This window comes from Anabas testudineus, chromosome 17 (assembly GCF_900324465.2).
Source record: "Anabas testudineus chromosome 17, fAnaTes1.2, whole genome shotgun sequence".
Classification (NCBI taxonomy): Eukaryota; Metazoa; Chordata; class Actinopteri; order Anabantiformes; family Anabantidae; genus Anabas; species Anabas testudineus.
In genome coordinates, this window is record NC_046626.1 from 11001128 (window position 1) to 11012984 (window position 11857).

General features: G+C 42.3%; 1 protein-coding gene across 2 annotated transcripts in view; it reads right to left on the reverse strand.

The window, feature by feature from the left end:
- fgf12a (fibroblast growth factor 12a) overlaps positions 1-9960 on the reverse strand; it is a 31127-nt gene extending 21167 nt beyond the window's left edge. Inside the window, exon 1 of one of the 2 annotated variants that reach the window (XM_026373872.1) lies at positions 9866-9960. In XM_026373872.1, coding sequence (XP_026229657.1) covers positions 9866-9884 — 19 coding nt within the window. In that variant the 5' untranslated portion in view covers positions 9885-9960. Of the gene's footprint in view, positions 1-3103; positions 3379-9865 lie in introns of those variants that run through there. The other variant, XM_026373871.2, reaches the window with a different exon arrangement.
- Positions 9961-11857: the final 1897 nt, after the last annotated feature.

Sequence of the window (11857 nt, forward strand, 5' to 3'; positions counted from 1 at the left end):
AATGTGCATTACAAATCTTAGGACTCAAATCAGCTGACGGTTTTCAGTTTGAGTGGACTTTCCCCCGAAGTGGGAGGAGCTTTGTGGTTTAGAACGTAAGACATCTGTCTTTGTCAGGACAAGATAAAGTATTCCCTAACGCGGATCTGCTCGGCTTCCTCACTCCACCAGAGTCAGAGACAATTGATGTTCACTTCACTCCAGCAAAGATATGTCCACAAGAGAAAAACCCCTGCTATCAAATGCACTGCAGATAGTAGGTTGCAATCATTTAAATTGTTAGGAGTCTGGGAAGGTCATTTATAGCCACAGTGTGGCTTCTACATTTTTAAAATGTTTTTCCTTGATGTGACTGTTTTATTTGTCTTCAATGTTCAATATAAAAAACTGTGTAACAGCAAGGTGTTGAATTCATTTCAGTGTACGCAGTTATTACGCCAGAGTGTTAGTGCTAATCCTTGTGTACAATATTGTATCATTAAGTGGAACATATACTGCAATATAGCAACTAAAATGATTAAAAAAAAAAAAAAAAAAGCTCCAGTGTTTCTGGGGCCAGTAACTTCAATGTTGAACACCTGCTGCCCCCTTGTGGAGAAAGGATAAAACACACGTTCAGGGAGAAACTAGATGATCTGATCCATGATCTGAAGTTTGTCACTTTGTTATTTTACTGATTTTTTCATCATGAGATGATGTTATACCAGCTACATAGAGGAAAAAGAGCAGAAAAGAGAGAGTTTGTACAACACAGTGGCCCACAATGCTCATAAGAGCACTTCTACTACAGCCTACAGTCTATTAGTATACAAAGCTGCCCTGCAATTCAGACATCTCAACTTAAGCTGTATTTAACTCTAAGACAAGAAAAGCCAGGTGCAAACATGACACTGCAAAGGAAAGCAGGTGCAAACATTTAAGCCTGCTCAGAACTATCTTTCACTGAAAATCCCCTAGAGGTAATTTTGGCACGGTGCCTGACCCAAGCGAGCGTAACATTCGGCTACTCCTGCTTTACATGATCCCGTACAGACCGTACAGGAGCCGTGAATCATGTAGGCAGACAGAAAGCAGTGTGTTTGACCCCTTCCTCTAAAAGGTTAAGTGTGTGATATGACATGTGCAGCTTCAGGCATCAGGGAGTAAAGGAAGTAACTAGAGGAATATTACAGATTGACAGTGAGATATGAGTTCAGATCAATTGCATCATCGTCCATGACTGTGGACGGCAGTGTCCAAAAGTGACTTTCAACACATTTGATATCTGTTTTCAAACGACATGTTTCAGTGTCAGATGAGGGCAAAGACCCACAACAACTCAAAAAAAAAAAAAAAAGAATTAAAGAGGAAATGAACTGGAAAGTTGAATAAAAAGAAACAGATTTCAAACGTCCTCCCACAGTCCAAAGACGTGCACACAGGTCAACTGGTGACTCATACAGGTCTTAATGGTTGTTTGTCTCTATATGTTATAGACTGGCGACTTGTCCAGCGTGTACCCCGCCTCTCACCTTGCTCTTAACGGGCGAGGTGGTGGGGATGGACTTGAAACAGAGTCTCCACCTGACAAAGCTTCAACTAGTCGGATGTATTCGTGTTTTGCAACCTTTTGTAACAACATCCCTGAGCTGACTCATAAAGTTTTGATTGAAGTCATAAGGTTCACCTAACAGTGAGCAGAGATGCAGGATGAGGACTGATAGTGCTTTATATCCGAGTCCTACAGATCCCAGTGTGCATGCTGCTTTTGGTCCAACTTCCTCAGAGGAATCTACTGTACTTAATGGAGTTTCTAATTGTCTGCCCTGAATTTGAGAACCGCTCCAGCTAAAAGTACTGGAGATCCTGTGTACTGCAAGTGACTGGGGTGGGGGGCGGTGGGGGTGGAGATTGGAGATTGGAGAAGGGTGTTGCTTTTGTTTCCCAGTAAAACAGCATTCTGTCTCACTCTGCAAACACTGCAGGATGTTTTTTTAATGTGTTAGGAGATGCAGTTATGAGTGAACAGCAGCAGCAATGCAGTGGACTGCTGAGACATGTCTAGAGGACATAGCAGGGTCCTCAGGCTGACTGCCAGAGACTGTTGAGTGCACATGCATGTAGCATGACAGAGACACAAGTTGGAGAATGTCTCTTACAGCAAAGAAGTACAGCACAGGTCACTCACTAAAGGAAACAGGTTAGGGGAGTGCAGCTTCCCTGAAATTATAAATCAACACTATGCTTTGTTTACAGCTTGGAACAATGCAGATGATGTCAAAGTGGAGTCTGGGGACTTCCAAAAGTCTTGGATCAGGACCAGGTGGAGGTCCTTAAAATAAGTAGTTTCATTAAACATACAGAACTTCAGCAGTAATAAGACTTTACATGTTGAAATTATTTCCAACTACAATCACTCAGTGACTGGTGCTTTTACATTTAGATATGAGGCTTTGCTGATGTAACTTGGGTTCCTGGAACCTAAATGAAATCAAACTGGGACTTGTTATTATTATTATTATTATTATTATAACTATTTAAATATAGACAGATGTCGGAAAAACAAGACATGAAAAGTTTGGGAGCCTCTGGCCTGGAGTACTTTTGGCACGGCGCTATCCGTGGTGCTGAACCGCGCCGCTCGTCTGGGGCCCTACAACAACGCTGCCTGTCCAGAGGCCCCTGAACTTTAATGACTTGATCCCTGCATTGTCCATTTTTTTTTTTTTTTTTTTTTGGCCCGCTTCAGATGCAGCATTGCTACACACTCGCTTTGCAAATATAGCACAGCAGTCTGGCGAAGTGTGTGGAGCCCTGTCGGCTCCGGAGTAGTGCGGCTTGACGCTGACTGCCAGCAGCTGTTCGCGGCGGGCAGAGGCTGCACAACACAACTCGGGACAGATGCGAGGAGCACAAGGAGAGGCTCTCTCCCACTGCAGACTCGGAAGATGTTACTCATACACTCGAGTGACCAATGAAACCACTCACCCCCCACCACCACCACCACCACCCTCCTCCTCCCATCTCCATCTCCCCCGTTTCCTTTTTTCTCCCCATCACTCAAGAGAGAAAGCATGCAAGGCAGAGGCAGCTATGAAGCTATGGTGCTACGTTTGTCTCTCACCGTTGGTGATAGTGGTCGACTTCGATCGTTGTCCACAGAAACACTGCAGCATATGCGCTCCTTTCTGAAGGAATGGCCTCAGAATCCTCATTGACTTGGGTTGATGGGAGCCTTCCTCAATCCAAACAATCCGGACAACGCTATCACAACACAGCAGGGTCAGGCAGCATAGCGTAGCCAGCCAGCCTCTCTCTCTACAGGCTCACAGCAGCCCTCAAAACGCCGGAAGGGCACAGTCTGCAGGACAAATTACGCTAAAACGAAGCATCTTGAGTGACTTCCCCCCTCTCTCTCTCTCTCTCTCTCTCTCTCTCTCTCTCTCCTCCTCTATCTCTTTCTGTCAATCGTCTTCTCATCCGCCGATGGTCCTCCGCGTCCAGGCTCACTCCTCTTCCGCCACGGCAGCAACGCAAGGACGTTACAATGTGCTCTTAATTGTACATCCCCCCCCCCCACCCCACTTGTCCCCGCGTCTTTACCAGCAGCGGACGGAATAGCAGGAAAGGAGAGAGATGGTAGGAGAGGGAGGGAGTGTGTGTGTGTGTGTGTGTGTGTGTGTGCACGCCAAAGTTAAACTGCAGGGGTAAGTGGCAGGCCGGCCACGAGTGAGGTAATGCGGAGCTGACAGGGCGACAAACGGGGCCGCACGATCCGGAGCCGGCTGCACAGATGTTGGAACCAAAGAGCCGATAGTTGATGTTTCTGCTTCTCTCTGTGTTTTCTCCTTAAATGTGTCGGGAACGAGCGGACAACGCAGAGTCTACGTCAGCTGCAGCGCACCGCTTTAAAGACAAACGGTGTTTCCTCAATGCGCCTGAATGCTACCTGAAAGTTTCTGGCTCAGTCACTGCGGCGTCGGCAGCGGTCGACTCGGTGTCTTTCCCCCAAAAAGAAAGAGACTGAACGACATTTAGGTTCACGTCCAGCCACGGTTTCCTAAAGCCAGTGCACGTGTGCTGGCTTACATAAAAGCAGTCATGTGATGCTCAGTGGTTCGTTTGAGTGAATGAAGTTCATCAATGTACAGTATTTATAATGAGTATATACTGTTGAGTATTAACTAGTATTTAAATCCAACGTTGAGCTTAATCAGCAATAGAATTATTCATCTTTATTGTGCAACAGCGCATTTAAATTCAAAACACATAGTATGTAAAAAGTTAATTTTAGAAAGTAAGTAGAGCTGTCGACTAAGAGCTGCGGAGCAAAACGTGCTTCATTTTCCTCAAGTGGAAGCATAAAATGGAAAAATCCTGAGTACAAGTGCTTCCAAGTACTTTTCACTTCTGTTGTAGGTGGTATGGTCATCATGTCAGCTGTTTTATGTACAGTATGTCACATCACATCACTCAGGACTGAGAATTGTTGGAGCATCACAGACAAAACAAGTATGAATAAATATAAATGTGCTAAATTCAACATAGGAGACATGTAGCAAAAACTAAAATATAAAAAAGAAAATACCACTAATTATGCAAAAGATAGATTTTAGTGTGCTCCTTGTATTTTGGCTACAAGTCAGGATCAAAACCTTAAGACTCAACCCCTCATTATACATTTGGATCTCTATAGCAAGCAGTGATCCGAGTTACAAGACTAAAAGCAAGATCATGTGTAACGCTTTACTCTAGGGGGCGCTATAACATCAAGGACTCGCTTTAAAATAAGACGGACATAAACTGGTCATGTAATAGAGAGACAAAGCTAGAGGCAGTGCAAGTGTCAGTTCTAGTCTCCTAACTATTCTAACTCACTAAAGAACAACAACAAATATTTTGTTGTGTGGAAAAACTTTATTTCTGCTGAGCATGAGGATGTGTAGTAAATAAATACAACCTGCACAATTTCTACTGCAGTATTTTATATTTTACACGCTGCTGCATTTCAAAAGGTTTTGTATCTGTGTGTGCGTGGGTTTTTTTTTTTTGTTTGTTTGTTTGCTTTGGTTTATTTAAACATTCTCCGCCCTGCACTCACATAACCTTGCACCACAAGGACAACAAATTGTGTGGAATCAATTATGTTGAACACATGCCCTCCCTGTGAATAATATATCCAGTGTACGGAAAAGGATGTTTTAGGTCAGCAAAATGCCTCCACAACAGCACTGACGCTAATAAGAGAGGTCAGAGAGGAGTATAGAGCGAATGGGTGGAGGGAACTGGCATCAGACCCAGAGTCACAGATATGGTGATGGTGCTGTATATTCAGCTTCTGCTGTACTGTGCCACTGCAGAGCCAATCACCACTATATGCAGACCGAGCCAGAGAGAGAGAGAGAGAGAGAGAGAGAGGAGGCTATAGCACAGATGGGATGGAGCAACGAAAAAAGAACAGATTTACGACCAAAACAAACTGCATTTTAGCTCCCTGCTGACATGGCCCTATGACATTGGTATTAACCTGTTGGGTAAAATGACATCACTTTTCAGCATTTCTGTGCAGAACACAGTGTTTCACTGTAGCAGGAAGCCAGAGAAACAGGAATACTCAGAGAGAATGGCCAGGAAAAGATACAGATACTGGCCGCTGTTAAATATGATAGGATATTCTGTTTAAGCGATGACACAAAAAAAGTTAAGCAAAACAAAAGTAGCACTGCAGCTAACATAATGAAAAGGCTCTTGTTTGAGCCTAAATGTACCTAACGAGTCCAAAACAATCCCATTAAGCTGCACCCAGTGGCTTTAATAAACTGAAAGTGTACTAAAGTGAACTCAACACCAACATTATCATGGTTCCTATAGTTTATACTGGTGTTAAAATACAACCTTGATCTATAATAGACACATAGCAAGTTTCCAATGACTATTTTCTGTAAAGAACTAAAAGAAAAACAATATTTTAAGAACATTAACTCAACAAATTCATGCTAAGAAATCTACTAATATGCTCATTTGTTTCATGTTGTATCAACTTAATTCAACGAGTCGAGTGAACTCTAACAAATTAATTCATTTAACTAAAGAATTTAGTGCAATACTTGTTGTTCAGCGGAATAGAAATTCACAATTTGGGGAGCAATTATAGGTTTTACTTTTTACAGTGTTGTGCCAACAAATAAAAAATTAAATTCTCACATGAATCAGTTCCCTGAGTCAAAAATGTTGGTGTTCCTGGTATTAAAAACCACATGAAAATTCTCACCTTGTCTCCATTCTACCCACATGTGTTGAAAAAGGTGTGTCCTCTCTGTATTTGAGCAAACTCAGATCTGTCTGTGATGACACTGTAGAAAGATGCCAGACAAGCCGTGGCTCTCGTTTCACCTTCCTATATTTGTCAACAGATGTGAGGTTAAAATGTTCACCTTGTAAGATGATGCCAGCCTTGAGTGCAGCTGCGATCAAAATCTGATTATGATAGTCAGATGTTAAAAGACGAAAAGGAAATGAACACATTTCCTCTAAATCATTTTATGTATAAGAAAAAATGCTGCATACTTTTGGTATGAAAGTAAGTAAGAGGTTGAATGTGTGCCGCTGCAGCAGAAAGCAAAGCTGCTGTAGTTCAACTATAGTTAACTTCAAACTGTTCAACCCAACAAATGCTTGCATGGCTCCATATTACCAAACACAGTCGCGCAAAACACACTGAGGATTTTCCATTTGACTTTAACTTAAACTGCATTTTATATTTGACATTTCATTCGGCTTCATATAGAAGGAAACGAGCAGAAACACTATACAGTAAGCATAATCTAAAATTACATTTACAGGGAGAATTTCAGTACAGCAAATTAACAAACGCTAACCAACTTTTAAAACTAACCCAGCTGTAAAATTACTATTAGGATGAGTCAGTTGTTTGTAAGTGTTTACAGCAGAGCTGCCCACAGTGGGGCACGCTGGAGGAGAAAAACAGATCACTACAAAACATATAAAAAAACACTTAATTATAAAACTGGTGTATTAGAAACATGCAGATAATTCTGTTGTGCTCGTTTACAAAATTAAACATTCGAGTACTGTACTGTTTATTATCAAGTTCTTTAAAGTACCTGACGTTATTGTATGTTTTACCCAAATTAACACACGTTTTAAAATTCCTCTTACAATTTTCCACTGATCTTTTATTGCATTATTTCAGTTGCATATGTGTCACTCAGTGCCTTACTGCGCACAAAATATTTGTAGTCTTGAAAATGTGTGAGCTAAACCACCACAGTGCAGTCATTTGAAAACAGGACACTATAGTGTCGAGTTTTGCATCAACATATTCAACAAAAAATTTAAATAATCTCCCGTGTTGGTTGTTTTAATTGTCAGGTGTGAATGTGAGTGTGAATAGTTGTTTGTCTCTATATTTGATATGTGATTGACTGGCGATACAATGTCAACTTTCTAAAATTGTAATCACATCTCTAGCATTAAATCCGACATCAGAATCAGTTTTGACGTTCAGCTGTAAGATCCCATGCAAAGAAAAATATATCTGAATGAGTAGAAGATAAAAAAACACACATTGCCTCCAACAGCACTAAGTCCTTCCTTATAACACATAAGGATTTGCAGTAATGTCAGAAAAGCAAGGACCTTAGCAAGGGGTTGCTAAAATCACTGCAAAACTGTCACTGGTTGCTTTAAGTAAAGCTGCCAACAATCTCTTGTAAAGTGACAAGTATGCAAACTTGAGGTTAGAGGCTCGGCCTGAGGACACCACAGCAACAAGATACTTGTTACAGATAATGTACCAACATCGCTATATCAAATATGCAGCTAGGTTTATCTCTTCTCATGCAGAGTTCCATAAGTTTTCATGGAGTATGAATGTGGAAATTCTCATTACAACAAAAACGCACACCAGCTTATCATGGTTCCTACTTTCTGACACATTTTAGTAACAACTAACACAGTAAATCAATGCAAATGTCCAAAATGTAAGATTGTTGCTCTTGGCATTTACAGTAACATGGATTTGTCAGGTCCATATTAGTGACTGGGTGTATGCAAAGACATGCAGTAGTCAAGACTGTAAATGTTTATGGCATAGAAAAAGGAAGCTGAAGATTAAGAGATCAGGTGAGTGGGATGGAGAAAAGGGGTTTGAAAACCAAAACAGCAGCAGCACCTATTCATCACTAAACAGGTATTTGTGAAAAGTTTCTTCTTCTTTCTTAAAAAAGGAAACACCTGGATCAAGAAAATAGAGCTAATTGCAAGAGATAACTGTCAGTCTGTCTGTGATGGAATACTGTATATTAAGGATTCGACACAATGCTTACATTGCGTTAAAAAACAAGAAGTAATTTGCGTAATAAAGCAGCACACGTGAGACCTTTATTACTATTCATTAGTCAACTGGTATTGTGCTATAGTGGCTCAGAAAGCCTATATTCCCAAACAACATTAGAATAAATCACAAACACATTGCCACTTAATGAACACAGGACTTTTGCAGTGCCAAAGCAGAGCCCACTTTGTGAATCTGTAATCCTGCTTTTACATTACATTACATTGGAAGACTCTGTTAATCAAGAGACGGAAATAGGTTTCGTCACCCATTCACAGTGACAAACTACTACTCACAGTATCGGAGGACATTATGGATGTCAGTGAAACATAAAGCATTTCATATTTGTATGAACACGTCATTTACCATCGTGGGCCTTTCTTATCTAGCCCTGACTCTTTGTGGGATCAGTGAATGAGGCGGTACTCTGCAGATCCCCAAAATGGGTCTAAGAAAGGGTGAAAGTCAGCTTTACCCAAGATAGGAGCCCCTACGCAGTTACCTTGACATGTACTAGACAATGTACCCCATGGCTTTTGTGTTGTCCTTTAGTGTAAAGTCTGGGTGAAGCAGGACAGACTTACAATGAGAGAGAGAGAGAGAGAGTTACCCTACTTTAACAAGGGCGCTCTGTCCCTTATCCACATATACTGTATTTTAAGAGTGTGCATGCAAACTGGCATGTAAAAACACACACAAAGACACATTTTAAAGCGTGGTGTGGTCATAAGACAGCATCTAGGTTTCCATGCAGCAGACTCTGCATCCTGTGGGTCTAGCTGCTTTTATAACCCATTACAGGCAGCGTTGAAAAGCTTTGTCAACACCACGCATGCTGATCGTTGAGGCCGCCGCTGCTCGGGCTTCAGCAGCACATTCATCTCTCCAAAAAAAAAAAAAAAAAAAGGAAGAAAGAAAAAGTGGAGAGCCAGCAGTTTAGGTCTAGATCAGCTGACAGCACCGATAGAGTAAAGCAAAGCTCCGACTAGAGCCACTTACCATGCGCCAGCACTGGAGCTGAGAACAGCTGATGCAGGCGTGACGTTTACACAAGTTGTATCTGCTATTCAATTTAATGCGCAGCGCACTGTGGACTAATAGTGGGGAGAAATCCTAGTTGATCCCAGTTGATCCCAGGGCTGGAAAGGTGTAAAAGTGCTTAACGGGGAGAGGAAACTAGTCGAGGCGGCACACTGACTAATGGAGCTGTAATACAGCAGCAACATCCCGCTGCAGCACTGAAGCATGGGCCGATCGGTGGCTGCTTATCACACATGCACAACGTGATCGGCAACCTCAGGCTTAAGTTCTGCTCCTGACAATCAAAGTGCATCCCTGATCTGAAGCAGATACAGTGACAAAGTTAGAAGGATGTGTGCGTGTGTGTGTGTGTGTGTGTGTCTGTTCCGCAGTGTGCTCCCGAAGGAACCCACATCAATAAGCAATGCTACGTCCAACAACACTCAGCACAGGGACATTATATTGAGCTTCTAACTTAAAGGCATAGGCAAACACGTGGACGTGTCTTACCGGCGTTCTTGTCCCCCATGTCCCTTCGCTGTGCGCAAGTTGCGGAGTCTGCCGACGCTGGCTGAGGGAATGCGCTTTGGAGCTGGTGCGCGCTCGCTTCTTCTGTTGGGACAGCCGGACAGTGACAGCAGAGAGGTAAGTTGGTTGTCTCAAGTAAAAGCTTAAACTGCAAAATGTGCTCCTTATGGGACTCCCCCCCACCACCACCACCACCACCATCAACACCCCCCGCCCCGAAGCGCGTGGGAGATGCAGAGCTCTATAATGAGCTCCTGTTTATACCGCTTGCTGTATACAAGTTTGTGAGTAAGGTGGACGGAAGGCTCAGGTAAAGGGAGAGGGAGGGGCTGTGTGTGTGTGTGTGTGTTGCAGGGGTGAGCGGATGCAGGATGTGCATTCTGCCTTGATGATGCAGAAGTACAGTTGTTTCCGTCAGGAGCTGTTCTTTCCCTGTTTTGCTGAAACAGTGGAGCAAAACAGGAGAGGTGGTGATTTCCCTTCAAACTGGCAGCGAGGCCTCACAGTTCATACTGATGACTGAGCTCTGTAGTTTTTATTCTTTTAGTTTTGTGCTGTTAGTTCTGTGGCTCATATATTTTTCCATTCAGCAAAGCCCAAACTGTAAGTATCAGAGATTATATGAATGAATGTGTGGATGAATGAATGTAGTTGAAGCATCATGCACTCCCAGCTCACATGGACATGTAGGACACCAGCTGTTTATATGAACTGTACACTCATGTTAGATTTCCAAACCTTCATCATGTCGATAGCAAAACACTTTATTTTGATTCATCTCTTATTATTCTTGTCTATTTTTACATACAGTAAGTATCTAGAGATGAGGTATTTCCACCTCCAGCCACCTTCTGACCACATATTGTACCGTGTTGCTTTACTGATGGCAAAGGCAGATGATGTTTTGCTGAGAGACATCAATATTTGATGAATGAATCACAGATCAATAGTTGTGTCCTGAACATCTCCTCATTGTGCCTGTTTTTGATAATACTGCGGTAGAATTGAGACACTGGTGTATGATATTAAAGATGAGCCGGCTGTTGCAGTGGATTGGGTTTTTGCACAAAAAAATAACAACAACAAAAAAAAAAAACACTTGTGGAACTTGCCGGTGTTGTGTAATCAAATCATGTCATTGTGAACTACCAGAGCAGATATGTACACACCAATATAGTGTGTGTATATAAGAGAGTGTTATTCAAGTGCCTCTTGAATAACACTGTTTTTTTTTTTTTTCTAATTCAAACAACTTTTCATAAACATATTTTCTGGAGTTAGAGGTTGGTGCTGCCATGCTGTGCATGGGGTGAAAAACCACAGTTTACAGTTAATCTGAAATCCCACTCAGTGCCCACTTCACATGGCGTGATTGTGTAAATGAGCTGCAGAGTGCTGAATCCCACAGTCACTGACTAATCTCAACATCGATGCAGAAAAAAAAAAAACGAAACAAAACAAAGAAAACAAGTGACAGTGTCATATTATCTAACGGGCTCATTGATCACAGTCTTAGAAAGCTCTCAGTCAGCACTCTGTTAGGACGCTATGATAACAGCTAGAGTTTCCTCTGCTGGTATAAAAAGACTGTGCTGCTGGTATAAGATGTTTCTAGCCTTTGAGCTGTAATAGAAGCCTCAAGGCCAAATGACGTTCAGCTTCATGCATCTGCCTGTGGATTTGAATGTGAATAGGGGCTATTATTCACTCTGCAGTGAGATGAATGGTTGTCCTACTTGAATGACGAGCTATTCTGATTTCAGACCTCACACTTCCTGTCACATGACTGTGGCCCTGCGTGGCCCTGTTGCCGACACAGGCGAAAAACCTGGCTGGCGTCTGTTCACAGCAAATCGATGAGAGGACCTGAAAGCGGACACCCCTGCTGGGGGGGAAAAAAACTGCACTGCATCGATCAGGAAGGAACTTGAACTTCTCTTTGGAGGGAGATGAATGTGCATGAAGCGCTGCTCC